Consider the following 17,814-nt stretch of genomic DNA (forward strand, 5'->3'; position numbering starts at 1 on the left):
CAAACATGCCACATTATTCAATTTCAGGTGTGACACCAGAGACAGAAAAGGGGCTTTGGGTGAAAAGTCAGTTCTGAAAAGACTTACATGCTGGTCTTTGAAATTGGGAGTGAACCTGAAGGCAGAAGTTGTTGTGGTTTTGGGCCAGAAGAATGATAGACTACAGAGGCTTGAATGTGTCCCTTCTGAGTCCAAAATAAACAGATAAAATGGACATGGGGTGTTGAGTTTGGGACAAAAGGCTCAAGTTGCTTGTTGGAAAATTTATCAAGATGCTTAGTGGATCACCTACCACCATTAGTATATAGTGTGCTGAATTTAGTATGCCATTCCCTGTGACCGGTGTCTCTGTACCCATTAATAGACTTCTGGCAAGCCTGGTAGCAGTAAACCATCTCTGGAGTAAAGGAATTGCCAGTAGCGATCAGACAGGGTCCCTCTGATGCAGGGTCCTGCCTGTACGTTGCCAGGACTGGAGAAAAGGATGAAGAACTTGCAAGATACAGATGTGGGATTAATTCCCCTTAAGAAGATCACATTTTAACTCTAAGGGGTTAGGTTGTTTGAAAAGCTGAAGTGCGACGTTTTAGGTTGCTTCCAAAATGCATAACCTGCAACTATTACAAGTCCTGATGTTTTTGCTTTCCTTGTTTTCTGTGACATTTGCTGGGTGTTTGGCTTCAGAAATGTACGATAGCCTGAGCTTCACTCTACTGTCTTAGAGCACTATATGAAAAAGTATTTCCCTGTATTAGTTTCAGATTTGTTCCTTTCCATTTCCCTGTGCTGTTCATAATGCATCATGGTGTTCCGTGATTTTTTTGAATTTTGCTGCATTTTGTGCTAAGTATTCACTCATAATGCCATTCAGATCCTTTTGCAGGCAGTTTTTAAACAAGAAGATTGCACTTCTCTCACTAAAGAGTATTTCATTCTCCTTGGCGAGGTCCTTTTCTGTGATGCAGTGATTACAGTATAACTGTGATCTTACACTAGTAAAGCTTTCCTGGATTAGATTTAGCTTCAGGAAACAGAAAATCTGTGATTTATTTTTGAAATGGTGCATTTTGTTCCAGTCAAATTTTGCTCCCTGCTTCCCATTCTGTAGCTTTGTTTACCTTTTAACCATGCTGCAAGTATACAAGTGGACCGAATTATAAATTGCATAATACTACAAGGACACCAGAACGTTCCTGGCTAAAATTTTTTTGTCTCATTGCAGCCTTGCCCTTCATGTAGTACCACCCTTCCTCCCCACTGCGATGTCAGCATAGACGAAGGAGCTATCCAAAATGGTTGTCAGGATGAGCATAAAAACAGTACGAAGGTAATTTAAGTATTTATCACTTCCCTTCTTTCCCCTTATTTCTCTGCTTCAGTTAGCTTTCTCATTTTTGCATTGCTATTCCTTTATGCAGGCTCTTAAGCAGCAGAACTGATTTTGATTTTGAGCAGTTGTGTTCTAAAATCTGGTTCAATGCCCCCCCCCCCCCCCAGTTTTCAAAATTACTAGTAATTTTATGGGCCCAGTTTGATACTGAGAAAGACCTAAATTTTGGACTCTTAAATTAAGTTATGCTGAGGCTACCCAAAGAAAGAGGCACAAACAGCACAACCACACTGTCCATCCCTTACACCAGTTGGCTGCGTATCACCTAGCCACAAGCTACACCTGTGTCTTGCCAATGTCTTCTGCATTGTTGCTCTAAGACAGTCATTTCTGTTCACATGCACAGCTGAAATTCACAGCCTTTATGTTGGTTTGCATCCTTTTTCTGACCAACAAATATAGTGTCTTACATATTCAGTATGCTGCTGCCAAGATTGCTTTCCTTGCCTGTTGCTTAGATATTCTCACTAAAGCCACCTACTTCCTCTACAATACCACACATTGCCTGTTTGTCATCTTGTTCGTGGCCTTCGTAGCCTCTCTGCTCTGCCTGTTGCTTCTCACTCCTTTCTGAATATTATGCTCCTGCCCAAATGCAGACTGGATACCATTGCTCATCACCTGATTGTTATATTTTCAAATAAGTTTAATGCTTTCCCTTGTTGGGGAGAATCACTTTATAAACATGCTCAGAGATAGCTATCTTGTTCTTCACGTCTGTCTTTACAACTCTTCTTGCATATAGAGCTAATTGGAAAACTTGTCAGCACTTATTCTATTGATGAGCTACTACATTAATCTGTGTTTGTCCCTCTACTCTCTGTCTGTGTTTGACCTGTTGTCTCTTATGCTTAAATTGTAAGCTCAGAAGCAGGGACTGCCTTACTGGGCTGAAATGGTATGTGACACAGTAGACCACGTTCTGTGCCAGGGTTCCTAGGAAACAGCCTAAGAAAAAAAAAAAATAATAATCCCTTCAGCCCTGAGGGAGATAGAGCAGAGTGGCCAGGAGGTAATAGTCTCAAAACAGCATGAGATCTTTAAGACAGAAAACATTGTGGGAGATCTGCCCAGGCTGCCAAGATGGTATGTGTGAGATGCTTCTTCCCCAGGCTTCCTCTGCCCACGTGCCAGGGATCTCCAGGAACCGACTACAAACAGAGATTTTCCTTAGGTACCAACCACCTAGTGTCATATGTTGTCTTCATCAGAATTATCCTTTAAGTTTCTTCCTACTACAGCTGTATTAGCATTCATGTGTGTTAATCAGCAAGTCATCTAACCTTGCTTAGAAGAGGTCTGTACAGTACTGAATAAAATGTCTGTAATTTCACTGGAAGAAACATGCTAGTGGAGACCGAATCGCATGTCCTTCTTTGATTTGGTTTAGTTATTGCTAAGTCAAAAATTGGAGCAGTTAAGTGGCTATCCAGTAAGTCTGGGATGCCTGTTTAACTGGAAGCTTAAAGAACAGCTACATACACAAAGTTGCCATGGCGTTTGATTTCCAAATCTTCTTTGCAGTCTCAGCTTTCTTAGGAAGAAAAGCCATAAGCTCCCTCTACCCATTTCTGGAGTCTGTTCCCTTCCCATGCCATGTTGCTGTGCCTGGCCCTGTAGCACTCATGTCCCCTGTCCTTAGGCAATGTTAATGATGTTAACCACGTCCTTGGACCTTTGTGGGTCCCAACAGACTCTGGAGCCTCCCTGTCTCTTGATGAGAGGAAACTGTCACATGGTGCATCAAACCTGAGTGCTCAAAACAACCTGTACAGCCTGTTGCCATCAGAAACCACAGTAACATTGGAGCTAACAACATTTAATAAATAGGGATTTTCTCCTTACACACAAGCAGTTTCACACTGTAATCCTCTCCTGTTAAGATTAACAGAGTGGAGACAGCACAGGAAAACCTTGAGCTGACTGAAGGGAAGAATTTTCTTAGGGATTTGAGCTTTTGCCAAGGAGCTAAAGAGAAAAGGCCAAGAGAAGTCCATGCTGACCTTCTCTGAAAGAGCAGAAATTTTTGCTGCATTTTTCAGATGAACTTGAAGAACAGAGAGGGAAAGCAAACAGTGCCCAGGAGTCCATATCTTTTATTTGAGCTGCTCATAGCAGAAATTGTGTTCTCTCAGTTCCTGCTTTTCAAGGAACGACATCTGCTGCAAGGGGTGAGGAAAAGAAGGAAGATTCTTTACCAGAAGAAAAAGAGAAAAGGTGATAACTATGACCTTAATTTTTTTTTTTTTATTTAATTTTTTTTTTTTTTAGGCCTCAAGTTGTTCTGGGAAGTGCTCTGAGCAAATATAGTCTTTAGCATAAATTAAAAACAAACAAACAAACAATGAAGACCCTTCACATCTAGCAACTTGTTGGACAGTTCTCTTTGGTTTGCCTTTGTTAATACGCCTCATTTCAAAAACAGAGAGGTTACCCTGGCACTGCAGCATGTCTTGTGCTCCATAGCTGTATTCCCTTTGGGTAAGCTAGATAACCTGTTACGGTTGCAGGAAGACTTGCTCTGAAGCTGCTGAATGTTTTCCCGTAGAAAAGAAAGTGGTGACCTTTTATGTGGGAACTTCTTGTGCCTCTGGCTTATGAGGAGAGTGCCCTTCGGTCATTCACAAGGGCCTCTCTGGTCCAAGGGGTTTTGGCCAGCTTTTGCTGAGATATGTGTTGCTGAAATCACCTTTCTCTTCTGTTAATTATGTTCTTTAGCAAAACATTGGCAGCACACCAAGGTAACTACTAAATTTCCTATTCTACTTTGTCAGCTGCTGTCACTGTGCTGTGAACACCTGCAATCTGCCAAAACAACTGTTGTGAGTGGTAGCAGAGACTAGACTGGGAATCCTTTCATCTCCTGGCTCCCCGCATGTGGCTCTAGGGGCTCACACCTCCATCGGGGCAGCCCGCAGGGTGGGGATCCTGCGTCCCTCCCAGGCAGGAGGAAGGGGAAGCACAGCCCACCTCCCTCCTGCTTTTCCTGTAGCTCCCAGGGAAACATTCCAACACACCTTGTTATGACTTTAGCTCTTGAGGTCTTGGCAGAGATAGGGAGCCAAGCCTGAGTGCTTTCTGACTCTTCCCTGCACAAGGTGACGTTCTGCTGCTGCTCCATTAATCTTGTATCTTCACTGGTTGGGTCTGCACCTTTCACTATACCTGCCTATATTCATGTGCCTCATTTGCTTTACAGGATACATACACAAAGGAGGTTGAATTAATTTTGCATGGGCAGCCAGAAACCAGATACTTCTTTAACTAAGTTGATTTTACAATCTAAGTAACATATTTCAGTGCATGGTTGGGGTGGTGATGATATTTATGGTATTTATTTATGGTCACTGCAGTGGCATCCAAGAATAGTCTTCTGGAGGAGCTTGTCACTGCTGTGCTGACTGCTGTAAAGGCAGAAATGAAGAAACTTCTGTCATGAGTGGGTTTCAGGATGAGGATAAATGATACATGATAAATGATAGGACATGGTGGGGGGGGAGATTAACATTCAGATATGCTAAGTTTGATATATGTTTGCATTTGAAAATGATCCTGACTAACTGCAGTTCATTTTCATTCTAACCATATTTAGGTGTCTAATTTTTTTGGAATTGCTTCAGTGCATATTGGTCTATATCAAACAAAATGCAAAAGAAGGAACTTCAGCTTCCATGAAAATAGAAAAATTTTTGGTTAAAAGTAATTTGTGTTCTCGAATGAAAGCAGAATTGATAACACTATGTACCTAAGCTGTGTTGCAAGCTGGTGTCAGAATTTAAATGCACTATTAATTAATACAAAGCAAAAGAAAACCGGAAAGAACTAGTTTGTCTTAGTGAAGAAAATGTAGTTTAATTTGTAGGATAATTTTTTTTTGTAGGATGATGAGATGCACAAAGGGCTGTTCCCACAGGTAGGAGAAAGGAGGAAGCTCTGTCTGGGAAAGCATCAGGGCTGTAGTGGTCAGCAGAAGGATCAGCAAGGGCTGGCAGAGTAAGTTTTCTCATGACCTGTGGAAAGTTAGCACAGTTTAAGTAAGTATTTAAAAAGCTTTTTAGAAGAACCTTGACCTTAAGATGCATGAATGAAATTTGGGCTTGTGGTTGGTCTTCATCATGTGCGTGAAAATGTACTTGGTTTTCTGCTCCTTGGAAACTTGGTACATAAAAAGCAAAAAGACAACACCTGAATAGGCATACACTTACAGAAGAGGTGAATGACTTCAAGGCAAGTGGAGTTAGGTCTTTGACGTGATCAGGTAAAAGTTCAGTTTGTTGAGGGAAGAACTTCTTTCAACTTTTGCTCCATGAAATCTCTTCTGTCTGCTTTCTCAACCACTGATGTTCCCCATGTATGTTTTGCTTTCTGTCATTCAGGCTCCAGGAGGACACAGTCCTAAGACTCAAAATGGACTTTTGAGTCCTCCACAGGAAGAAAAGCTCAGCAATAGTCAAACCTCGCTTTATGAAATGTTGCAAGAGAAAGGAAGATGGGGTGGAGTGAGTCTGGATCAATCTGCTCTCCTTCCTTTGAGGTTTAAAAACATCAGAGAAAAGACAGATGCTCACTTTGTGGATGTGATTAAAGAAGACAGGTAAGGAAAATCAAGCTGTACAGTGTAAAATTGTATAAAGGCGAGAAGGCAGTAACAGGGGTCCCATATCTTTAATCTTTATTTGTGTGCTTTTGTCTAATGTCAATAATTATTGTTAACATATAACATGTCATATGTTTTCTGATCTTAGTCTATATTATGCTTAAAATACAGTAGGAACTTGATGTCAGAAACATTCTGCTCAGGAATATGTAAAGCCAGGGTTTTCATCATTTCTGTGGTGAACAGTCATTCTTCAGTCAAGTCTTTGAAAAGGAAAAATACTCTTTTTAAATGACTTGTCATGAAGTTGAAATCTTATCTTTACATTGAAACGTCCTCTTAATGCACATAATGCGTACCTTCCTCTGCAATTAAAAGTATAACATAAAATCTGAACCACAAAACTCACATTTTTGTATAGCAGAAGAACAACATCTGATAACATTGCGTGACTAACTAATGCCTAAAAATCATACTGGCCTTGGAAGCAGAATTAATAGGAATGAATTCTCATGGACCTACTACCTATCTACAGCATTTTGTAAAGTTAGATTCTCTCTCTGTTTCAAACAAAAAACTTTATTTTGGGCAGGGGAAAATAAGTTCTCTAAAATTCAGTAGTCTGTCATTTTTGTAAACACACAACCATATCTCCCTTATTATGGTAGTGACTTGACTGGATCAACTAAACAGATAACTTGAGTTTGCTATTATTTATGGCTATTCTTATTTTTGCTTCATTGCTTCCACTCAGATTAGGGGCATTTTATCTAAATATCCTTGAAACTGTATGCTCGTATAGAGCCCAGGCTGCTTGGAACAGGGACGCTGTCATCTTAACTGAAAACATGACTAAAGGAGGGAGAAGTGAGAGGGAGGGACACCCGTCCCTCTCCAGTCTCTTCTCTGGATTTTTTCAGATTACTTTTCTCCTGTAGCCACCTTCAATTAACATTTAGTTTCCTTTTTTTTTTTTTCCTCTGTGTGTTCTGTCATTAGTGGCTGACAATAAGTGTTTAGCTGATATTTTAAAATATTAGAAGATAGAAGGATTGAGGAAGTCCAAATGTTGGCAGAAATCAGCAAGAACTAATTTGATTTTTGTTTAAAATGTAACTAGCATGCTGCAAATTTTAAGTTGTAGAAGTAGCTTAATTTATGCCGTTAGTTTGCTGAAGCTCTGCTCTGGTTTGCTCAAGCTCTGGTGTTCCTGGTGCTTTCCTCCTCCATTTACAAAATGGATAATTCTTTCTGATTTGGAAAAAGTAGGACCGTGATTTGATATCAGTCAAAGCTTAGGCTTTTTTTTTTGGTCTCAATTAAATATCATCATCACAATATTAAGTGGGCCATTTCTTGTTGCCAGGGAAACTCTCTGCTGAGTTCAGTTCATGTAAACATAACTTTCCAAAAATAATCTTCTGATTAATTAGGTCTATGCAAAATGGTTTAAGCCTACCATTTTACATTAATCCTTTTTAACATTTCTCAGTGTGAAGTTATATATAATAAGTCATTTTAAAAGCATTCTTGATCCCCTACTGTAAAACATAATATATTTTTGGTCTTGACATATCTAGTATCTGTGAGGATGTTTGAATGGGAAATTTGAGTTTTCTCAGGGAGGTGGGTAATGTCCAAACTTCCCCTTGGTCATCTTCTGTGAAACCCCATTTGCAGCAATAATACCGGAGTTTCGCTGCTTTGGTTTTATGTTACTGCAAACCCAGCAGCAGCAAAGCATGAGCTTCCCCTAGCATTGGACAGTGATTTCTACTGTGGTGCACGATGTCGGTGTTCTGATCTGTAATATAAATTCCTATTAGCAGAAAGTACCTAACCCAGATAGGGTGATAAGGTGCATAAATTAATCACACAGGCTTCCTGTACAGCTGGGAAGAATTAAACATATCCTAGGGGGATCCGGAGCCTGTACACTGCATTAGGAAGCTGCCTAGGGCTAGCCTGGAGGAGATGCTGGACACTGGTGATACTTTTTAATTTCCCAGCCTCTTTCTAGAGTTTAGGTGCGTGGCTTAGAGTTTCATGAGTGGCCATTGGTCTCTTTGCATGCCGAGATTTCACCTTGGAGCTGATACCTCAGCACAGTTCCAGTTGTCTTTAAAAATAATAATAATAAAGCCAGTGTTAGCACGGCATGTTTGTATTATTGCACTATACAAGAATCCTTTTCATAGAAGTTACCAGTTTGCATCTTCTTACATTGATTATATATATTTGGCAATCAGTGTATAGTTTGAGCTTTGAGTCTGGCTTTACTACAACCATAATAAAAATACCATGCTTTATTCATCGTAATCTGCATGTTACTGTGTATTTTAAAAGAAAACTAGTGTAAGAGTACAAAATGTTTAAACTTAATTTCATTGGGGATACCCTCAAAGGATTTTCACTTTTTAGATTTTTGTTTCCAAGAAAAATTACATATTCCTTAGGTTATAAACCTTTTGAAGTACAAGAAACAAGTACTTATGTGCTGATCAGGACAGTACTTAAATGATCTCTTTAGACTTACAGAGCAGAGTCCCAGGGAAATACGAAGCTCCCCCCAGAAGCTAGGTTCTGTGCAGCCTTCATCCCCCCTTGGGTCAGTTTCCTGTTTAAATACTTCTAAAATTTGTTTATCTCCCACTTCCCAGTCTTGCTTCATTCAGGGAAAACAGAAATCACTTATGCTGGGGAGGCACAGCACCTCCTGGGAAGCAGATTATGTACTTGACTGTGTTTAGTCAACTAAACTGGGATCTTCCTCTTTGAGACAGACAACTATTGACATGGAGCTGGACTGGCACGGTACAGCTGGCTGACATCAGAAATGCTGCTTTCACCCTGGTTTTGTCATGTTACACCTTCTGGTTTGTGCTGCTCTGGCAAACCAGATTGTTCCTCCTACATCCTTAGACCATCGCAGCTCCAACACAACGTCACCATACTCTGTTGAGCTTCCTTGGAGGAAGAAAATTAATTCAGCAGTGTTAAAAAAAAAAAAAACAAAACACAAACAAACTTGCAAAATTCCTATTATAAGATGTTCTCAGAAACATCTAAGAGAGGTGAGGGGAGGAAGATAAGGAAGAAGGAGGACTCAAGTGAATGTGTCCTGTCATTCCTTCAGAGTATCCTGATGTTTTTAATATATTGGCTAAGGTCAGAATGTTTAAAGGTTATCAAGTATCTGCCATATTCATGGTTGAAGTCCTTTGTCTTCTTGAGCTTCAGTCTAGGAATGTGTGTTTGGTTCCTCTTGCATCTCAAGAAAAATAATGCTTCCCACATGCCATCTTGTGCTGGGAGCTTGTACTTCCAAAAAGGTCTTTGCCAAGTGTTCTTAAAAAATAAACAGAGAAAACACAAAAACAAATGCCCTCAAAGAAAGAATTCAGTCACAGACTAGCTCTGTAGGATCTTTCAACTTCTTCATCTGCTTGGAATTTGATCTCATGTGCATCTCTGGTTTTTGCACAGTTATCAACTTGAAAATAGCCCACTCTAATTGTCGCTCTGGTACTACAATATTCAAGGTGGGAGTAGCACTTGGAAAGAAGCTGCCCCATTTCAGATTCTACAGCAATTTTAAAAACAGTTAGTTCGCTGTAAATAACAAGTGGAATTGGTTGCTTGATAATGAAAGGAGGTCCATAGCAAGAGTGTGTGTTTTGCAGTCTCAGATGAGAACTGCACAGAAGAGAGGGTGACAGGCTATCCCAGCAATAAGTGGCATAAGCAGGCGTGACCTTACTCTGCAACCATTGGGCACAAGGCACTCAGTGCTCTGTAAGTCCAGTCCTTTCAGCTTTTTGACACCACCTACTCAAGAAAGAAAAGGTTTGCAGATCAAGTACCATCGATGTTGTTAGAAAACTTCTTTCATAAACCTCTTACAACTAATGTAAAACTCAAAAAATGTTCTATTTTTGCTCCAGAGGGTGGGGAATAGGAACAACTTTTAATCATTAAGGCCTCTTTTATCGTTTTTTTTCTGCACCTGACACTGGAAGAGAAGGTGAAGTGGTGCATAAAGACCCTCTGGTAGATGCTGCCTCCTGGTTCGTTAGTCCTAGTGAGCTAGTTTCATTATTTTTCAGTGCCTTTGTTGATGATTCTGCTGATTTCAAATCTTCTGTTTCAGAAGTAAATGTAAGCTATCCATCTCCTCAGGTTCTGTTTCTCTGCAGCCCGGATCGTTAAGGGAATGTTCCCAGCTGAGTTACTTGAGTTATTTTAGTGTCTTTGAAATAACAAGAAAGTGCTGTTTTCTAAAATGGGCAATGTTGGGGTTTTTTTCCTTAACAATTTGTTACCTTTGTCATCCTTGGCTTGCTTTGAACGATAGAATTCCACCTAAGACACAAATATCCAGCAGCCATGCATCCCCCAAGGTTGTGCCTCTGTAGCAGCAATTAGCCTTTACTATTTGTTGGCTTATACTACAATTATTCTAGTCATCTGCAGTTATAGCTGTTAAGTTTCTAGAAGGACTTGTTAGTCTCTTCCTGACAGTATAAAAGTTTGCTCTGTCATTTTTTTGTAAAGTATTTCCTTTGAGAAAGTGATGTGGATAAGGGGGTACTTTGGTGACTGTGAGCAAAGAAAAGCTACATGAACTTCAAAGCTGAGCGCCAGCGTCCCTAGGAACAGAAACCATGGAACAGGGGGCTCTGAAAGAGTTCCAGCTGAATAAACTGATGTTGGTATCATCTTTTCTCTTTAGCCTCATGAAAGACTACTTCTTTAAACCGCCTATTAACAAGCTGAGCCTGAACTTCTTGGATCAGGATTTGGAGATGGACTACAGGACAAGCTATCAGGAAGAGGTGTGTTTCTCCTGATGTTGATTTCCTTCTGTACTCTGCCTAAGCAACTGTCTGTCATTGTTTTCAATACATTTCATTGCAGTTGATGACAAGGGTCGTGAAATGTCAAATGTGATTTACTACTTGGTATTGTTGCATCTGAAAACAGTCCCCTTTCAGTTTACCTGTCTTGTGCCATGCCCTGAGTCTAGTCCAATGTTTAGGCTGGAAATACATTTTCACAATCCACCAAGACATACTAATTACTTCTCACCTGCCTTTTCTCCATTTTCAGGATAATGTTTTAAGGCTTTAGGCAGGCCAGAGAACCATGCTAAGATTAAAGGACCAAATGCTATTTGCCTTCTTATCAAATATCCTAACTTTGAGAATGGTAACTTTGACTTTGATTCTTGTTCATGTCATAGCGTCATGGTTATCCCTGTGGAACCCAAACCTGCTCTGAACTCAAATGTTCTAAGTTCTGTAAGTGTGCTGCATTCAGAAACAGGCAGTTCAAAACACTGTGTAATGGTAAGGAACAGTGAGTAAATTGTAACAAACTTGGTGCTTTCTGCAGGATTCTGCACTGAGCGTAAAAGTCCTTAATCCCCTTGGGGGCTAATAGTATTGCAGGCTTTCCATGTCGGTAGATATTCCTGCCTGGTGGTTTTAAGCAAGATGTTTTAAGTTTACCTATAGTGACATTGGGTGTCAGACTAACTCAGGCTATGTTTCCATGAGTAGCTGAAAAGTTGCTGCCAAAAGAGGGAGTTTGCTCTTCCCGCCTTGTTCCTACTCCTCTCTGCTCTTCCTAATAGCTCTGGTGCTTATCAGGCTTCCCTGCTGTGAGCCAGTTTGTTTTACTAGCCTAGCATAAAATATTCATGTTTTGTTTTTCTGTTTGGGGCTTTTTCTTTTTCTGTCTGGGTCTGTTTTCTGCTGTATTGAACCAGCAGCTCACAGAGAGGTTGGCAAGCACCAGAGTCAGTGCAAGATAAGTGTCCGGCAGCAGGAAGGAGAATGAGCCCTTCCCTTCCAGTAGCGTTGAGCTATTAGTTTGGGTCATCCATCTGGCAGAATTGCATTGTGATAAATGTAGGTGTTGATTTCTTTTCTTCCTGGTATGTCCTGCATCTGAGGACAGGTAGGATTTCTGCTTCTGCTGCTTGTTGCTTTCTGTTCATGAGCTGCTTTCTGTTCTGGGCAGCATTGTCACATTGACCTTAGCAATAGCCCCTATTTGCTTGTTTTCCAGTGTTTACAAATGAGCCCTAGCTTACTTTTTTAACAAAGGGAAGCATAGTTGTGTTGCAATTCAGTTTGATCACTTTGTTCCAAAACGCCATACTCATCCTGCAGCACTGTATTCCAGTGGCATCTCTCTGAATAAAGCTCGTGTAGCAACAACAGGGAGAAACTTCTCATGGGATACAGCCTGCAAAATTTGCACGAGCTCTACAGAAAATAGTAAATCAAGTTCTTTCCAATTGAAAGATTGGAAAGAGAAGCGAAGCAGTGATAGTCAAACATATACAGATTGACCTATTAATGTGGGTATGTAGGAAATTCATAGAAGGAGCAGGAATGTGGTCTGTGCGTTTTGTTAGTGGCAAGCTATTAATTTGAAAATTATTATGTAAACCTCCCTGGAAACAGGAATCTTCATTCTGTAATAGTAACTCTGCAGCACTGGGGCAAAACCTGTTAAAGCCTTAATATTAGCATAGTACTGGTCCAAAACAACAACAACAAAAATCTTGGGAGAGCGAAATGATTTGTCAGCACTGCCGGTTATTTAATTGTCTTGCAGTAAACTGTTGCTGAAAGTAACTTCCAACACCACTGAATTCACCTCTAATTACACAGTGCCAGCTGCATGCTTGGTTTGTAATTGTTCTCTGTAAGTGGCTCCACTTCCCAAGAGCTTGCTTAGCCTGTTCTTATTTGGAAATTAAGGCACTACTTAACACTGTTAGGGCATCCTTAACATTGTCACTTTAGGATACAGTGCTGCTTTCCTTAATTCAATTTATGTGACTGTCTGTGTAGACTAACAGGATTCTGCTACAGTTCAGATTAAAAGGTAATTTTGGCACTGAATGATGCTAACTGAATATATTAGTTTGCAGAGAGGTACAAATGAGGAACAAGTTCATCTCCCAGTATTGCTGAGTGCGGATAGTGTTCTGAGGAGCAGAAGAAATTTCTGAATTAAACCAGAGTACAAGACTGTAGTAGTATTCAAACTGGGCTACTTCATGGTGATATGGATAACATACTTTCTGTTTTTCTTTGGAACTTGCTTTCTGTGGTCCCCTGGGCAGATATAAACACTCATAAGACTGGGCTATTCTGAGTAAGCCAGGATGTGGAGCTCATGATCTAGTTTTCAGCTGGACTGGCCAAAGTAGCACACAGCACAGCTGCACAAGCACTGGGGCCAGGACAAGATGGGATGGGAATGTGTGGTAAGGGGTTACAGAAGAACAGTACTTGCTGTCCTGGGCTCTGATCAATTCAGATTACATAGAGTCCCAATTGCTGCTTTTAATCTGGTCTGAAAGGGAGATGTGAACTCAGCCACAGTTAACTAACTGTTCATGTAGAGTGGTGTTTGGAGGGTTTTCTTAACCATTGGAGCTAAAAGGTTTATTGTAAAATCTATTATTATTTTAAATGAAAATTCTTGAAGAAAAAGTCTTATAGCTTTATCTGCTAGTAGTTATGGGGTTTATGTTTCTTTACATAGAATAGGCAATTTTCATGTGGTTTGTTTTTGTATCATAGTATTCTGTAAAAATCACCCCAGACCCAGGGGCTGTGCTGCCAGTGCCTTTTTTCAATACAGACTTATTCTCAGGGAACTGTGATAGCCATTGAACTACCTCCTCTGTTTCTTGTTTCAATACAGTACTTACGTTGCATTGATGAAGTGGCAAAAAGATCTGTGTTCCTTTATTTGTTTTTGTGAGCTGCTGTTTATGGTACAATTGAATTCAGCAAAATAGCATTTATTAATTTTCATCCCTTCCCTCAATCCCTGTATTCCACACAGGTTATAAGGAATGCTCCAGTGAAGACATTTGCCAGTGCTACCTTCAGCTCGCTCCTGGACGTGTTCCTCTCCACCACAGTCTTCCTCATACTCTCTGTCACGTGTTTCCTGAAACATGGGATGGTTGCATCCCCTCCACCACCTGCAGCAGTTGTGGTGTTCATCATTGCCATCCTGCTAGAGGTGCTGTCCCTTGTCATCTCAATTAGGTAAATAAAACATAAGAAAGTCTTGAAATAGCAGTGACAACTAAAATGGTGGCTGGCTTGGGAACATTTTGTTTGACAGCATCCCAGGAACTCACTTGGATGATCTGTAATATTTGGAGAACAGCGTTAGTGAAGCTAAGAAGGCTTGCGGCAGATCTTGTGCAAAGAGAAGTCTAGCTACAGAAATTGCAGGAGAGAAAGGTGACTCTGATCGAGGCCACTTAAGGAAACAGAACCTGCATGCCATGCCTGCCCCTGCTTTTATTGTTCCTTGGGATGCCACACACAACTGGATATCTTCTCCCCTCACAGGGCCATCAGAATGAGGGAATTCAAACAGAAAACTAATATCTGTCCTTCAAAAAAAAAAAAAAAAAGCTTTAAAATTCCTAGATAAAAGTACGCCATTCTGGTGTTAAAACCTGAAATAATTTATCAGATATGCAAAGAGCAGTTCTTTTCTCAAAAAGAAAAAAAATTTTAAAAAAATTACAAAAGTCACATTGCATCTGTCCAGAATTAGTTTTCTTAATCTTCAAGTCTCATGGGTTTAATATTCAAATAGTTTGTGTTTTCTGTTTGACACGTAATTGGAGTTCAGCATTTCCCCCAAGTCCTGGGCTGCATGACAGTCAGATGCTGCTTGCATAAAGGGTGGCTTCACAGGACTGTGCTCGGCGGTGCCACCCCCCATACTGCCTCTTTGCAGCCAGCAGCGAAGAATCCCCCGTCCCTGAATTCTTATACATCCCTACATCCCCTGTGCCTCTGCCTCTCCTGTGCCCTTGGAGGTGAGGCTCAGCTGCAGATGCAGATACGTGGTATTTAAGAATGACTCCTCATTCCTGACTTGTACCCAGTCACCCAGAGGATGTGTGTTCTCGACCTCTAGGATGCTGATGGGCCTTACCCCAGCATTTTTAACTGGTCAGCGAACGGTTACTGTGCGGTTCCTTTGTAACGTGGGGTTTCCCCCAGGCACACTGGAGCTACTAACACATTCAAGTATAGCAGAAGACTGCAGTTGTACATGCATTCAGTAAAGCTCATGCTCTCCTGGGTGTGTTGTCTGATTTATACAGATACTACATGTAACCTGTTATTAACCAAGATGATAGACTACTAATAAGTTGTTTGTTTGTCTATACTTGTGAGAGCAAGTTTATTCTGCCCTCCTCATCCCCTGTTTTCACTGCCCTTCCTTCTGACACAAGAGCATGTTATAAGGGCGGTGTGTGGAAACACATCCCCTCACTTGTAGTTCTGCAAATCTGTCAGGTATGTGTAAGTTAAAATGCTTTTGTAATTACAAGTTAGAAGCAATTTTGCTGTTGTTTCAAAAGAAACAAGAGATTGCAGTTTGCACTCTTTTATTTTGACTTTTTGGGGTCAAGGTAAAAGATACTATATTAGTACTTCAGTCGCTGAAGCAAGCTTGGAACTCAGTGTGCATATAAATGTATGCAAGCATATTTACATGAAAGCTGGCATTTAGGAGTAGAAAGATGTCATTTATGAACAGTGGAAATGCTTTTAAGGATAGTCTTTCTTAGCAGATGTATTTGATTGTTGCAAGTGTTAAGACCTGTACTGGGAGATGGTTGAACTGGTAGGACTGTCATTCTAGTGCATCCTAGAATGTTGCTCTGTCCTCTCTCTTGCACCAGAAATGCATTTTCCTCTTTGCAGAACAGTTTCTGTACTCTGTCTTGGGTGAGGAGGGAAGCTTTTTTTGTTGGTTTAACATGCCTGGGCAGCTCTTTCATCACACCAGGCAGGAGAGTAGGAAGGCAGCAGTGAGCAGGTGGTCTGGGTTTAGTGGCCATGGCATTGTATCCTTGAATTTGTTCAGCTCTGAACAACTGAACCATCACTTTGCAGAAGAGCTAGTATCTGCTGTCCAGATATGTTTGGAGAAAATTTGTGTTCATTCACCTGGTAGGTGAATTTTTACTCTGTTTTAGTATTTTTCAATTCATTATTGTTCCCACTTGGTTTTCCAATGCTACATTGCATTTGCCTTTTCTTATTTTGTATATTTATAAAAATTACTGCTATAATCTTAGAAAATTTTATATGTAGGTACATATGGTTTTACTTCAGTCCTGTTCTATGATTGGTGGTTTATGGGTTTCTTAAGGAGATGGAAGATTATTTTTTTTTTCAATATGCTATCTATATAGTCAAGAATTTGCGAAGTGGTTTTGTCTTTCTGGCTGTACGGAGGTTTAGCTTTGTTGCAGCAGTATGTTGTTGAGAGCCATGCTTTCTGGTAGCGAGCCTGGGCCATTACTGAGGTGAATTTAAGTGGTTTTATAATGTTTTCTTAACACTATTTGGTTTTGCCACTGACATTTCTAATATTGTCATGAGGCTATGTTGGCTTAAAGCCCAAATTTACATTCTGAGCTGGCTTGGATGCCTCTTTTAAAGTCAGTGAGATTTAACAAGCAAGTGTTTCAGGATGACTCCTAAGTCTTAGAAGTATATATATTTTTTTAATATTAATCATTCTTTTGTGCTTAATTCTGATTTGAAAAACAGGTTGGGAAGCATCTCACACTGTGGAGAACACCTGTAGCCAGCCATCAAAACTCACATCGTCCCACCTTGGCGTAGTAATAACAAATTTTCAATAAGCACTGTATTGACAGCATGCAGGACTGTCTTTATCCTAACAGGCACTCACAGGAGGTTTGGGCATGCATCCTGCACAGCTACTACGGGTGCAGGTGATCGGTGGTTGCTAACACTTGCTGCACTCATTGGAGTCAAGCTGACAGTTGAATCTCAAGACCCCACAAATTCTCCTGGTTAGTTTGGGAAACAGGAATCACTGTACAGGATAAGCGATTGCTGCCCTTCCCTGTGCCCTCTCTGTCAAACTGGCAGTTGAGGAGTGGGGACGTAGGAATCAAGTCACCAGGTATCCCTTGCTACTGTAGCCCTTGTTGTACAAGTGAGATGTGTCTCTCCTTTCTTTTGGTGAGAGGGAAGTGTCTGCAAATCACTCTGTATTTACTCCAGAGTTACAAGGAATTGGTTCTCAGGAACTTGCTACCATGGAGTCACATTTGCAATCTTTCCTCTACTAATGAGACATAATTTGTATTTGGCTTAACTCTGATCATCACATCTAAGGTGAATCTCTTAAAGTACAAAACAGGATCATCTCAGATCTGAGTAGGTCTTATCCAGGGTACCTTCTTGAAAATAGCATCATACGATACACCAAAAAAGAGCAGTCTTTGTAGATGAAAAATCTCAGAAGCTTTCAGGTAGGTTTTCAGTTTTAAATGTAATGGCAATGGTGTATGTGGGGGGGAGTTTTGTAGGAAAAGGTATCTGTTTTGGCTTGGAGGGGTTTTTTTGTTTTGCATTTATAATATGTATTTACTTTATAGTAAATACATAAAATATGCTTTTGGGCCCCTCTGGTCTCCACAACCTGAGGCACACACTTCTGTACAGTTCCCTTGAGCAGAAAGAAGAAAATCGTCTTTTTCCTCTTCAAATCCTCTTCAAAGTGAGGACTGCTCACTCTGACCACTCGTTATGCACAGAAACAGTGCAGAACTTCCTGTGCAGAAATGTCATCCCAAATGACAATCACAGAATACCACCGAGATATCTTAAGGGAGGAGATTGGACTACAATGCTGGGCACAATCCCAGAATTTCAGGAAAAGGGATTATTTTAGGACCAGAAAATTCTTGCCTAAGTTTTTCATTGTATTTTCATTATCG

At 40.5% G+C, this 17,814-nt stretch overlaps 2 protein-coding genes across 5 annotated transcripts in view; one reads left to right on the forward strand and one right to left on the reverse strand.

Annotated features, from left to right (window-relative positions):
* Window positions 1–17,814, reverse strand: part of VASN (vasorin) — a 347,445-nt gene that overhangs the window by 139,418 nt on the left and 190,213 nt on the right. The gene's annotated exons all lie outside the window — the stretch shown is intronic.
* ADCY9 (adenylate cyclase 9) overlaps window positions 1–17,814 on the forward strand; it is a 99,687-nt gene that overhangs the window by 53,174 nt on the left and 28,699 nt on the right. For all 4 annotated transcript variants that reach the window (XR_011329280.1, XR_011329281.1, XM_069809735.1 and 1 more), the window contains 4 exons: window positions 1,223–1,327; window positions 5,767–5,984; window positions 10,720–10,822; window positions 13,860–14,068. Coding sequence is in view for 2 of the 4 variants with exons in the window: in XM_069809735.1 (XP_069665836.1) it covers window positions 1,223–1,327; window positions 5,767–5,984; window positions 10,720–10,822; window positions 13,860–14,068 (635 nt within the window). In the remaining 2 variants the exon portion in view is untranslated. The remainder of the gene's footprint in view (window positions 1–1,222; window positions 1,328–5,766; window positions 5,985–10,719; window positions 10,823–13,859; window positions 14,069–17,814) is intronic.

This window comes from Haliaeetus albicilla, chromosome 22 (assembly GCF_947461875.1).
Source record: "Haliaeetus albicilla chromosome 22, bHalAlb1.1, whole genome shotgun sequence".
Classification (NCBI taxonomy): domain Eukaryota; kingdom Metazoa; phylum Chordata; class Aves; order Accipitriformes; family Accipitridae; genus Haliaeetus; species Haliaeetus albicilla.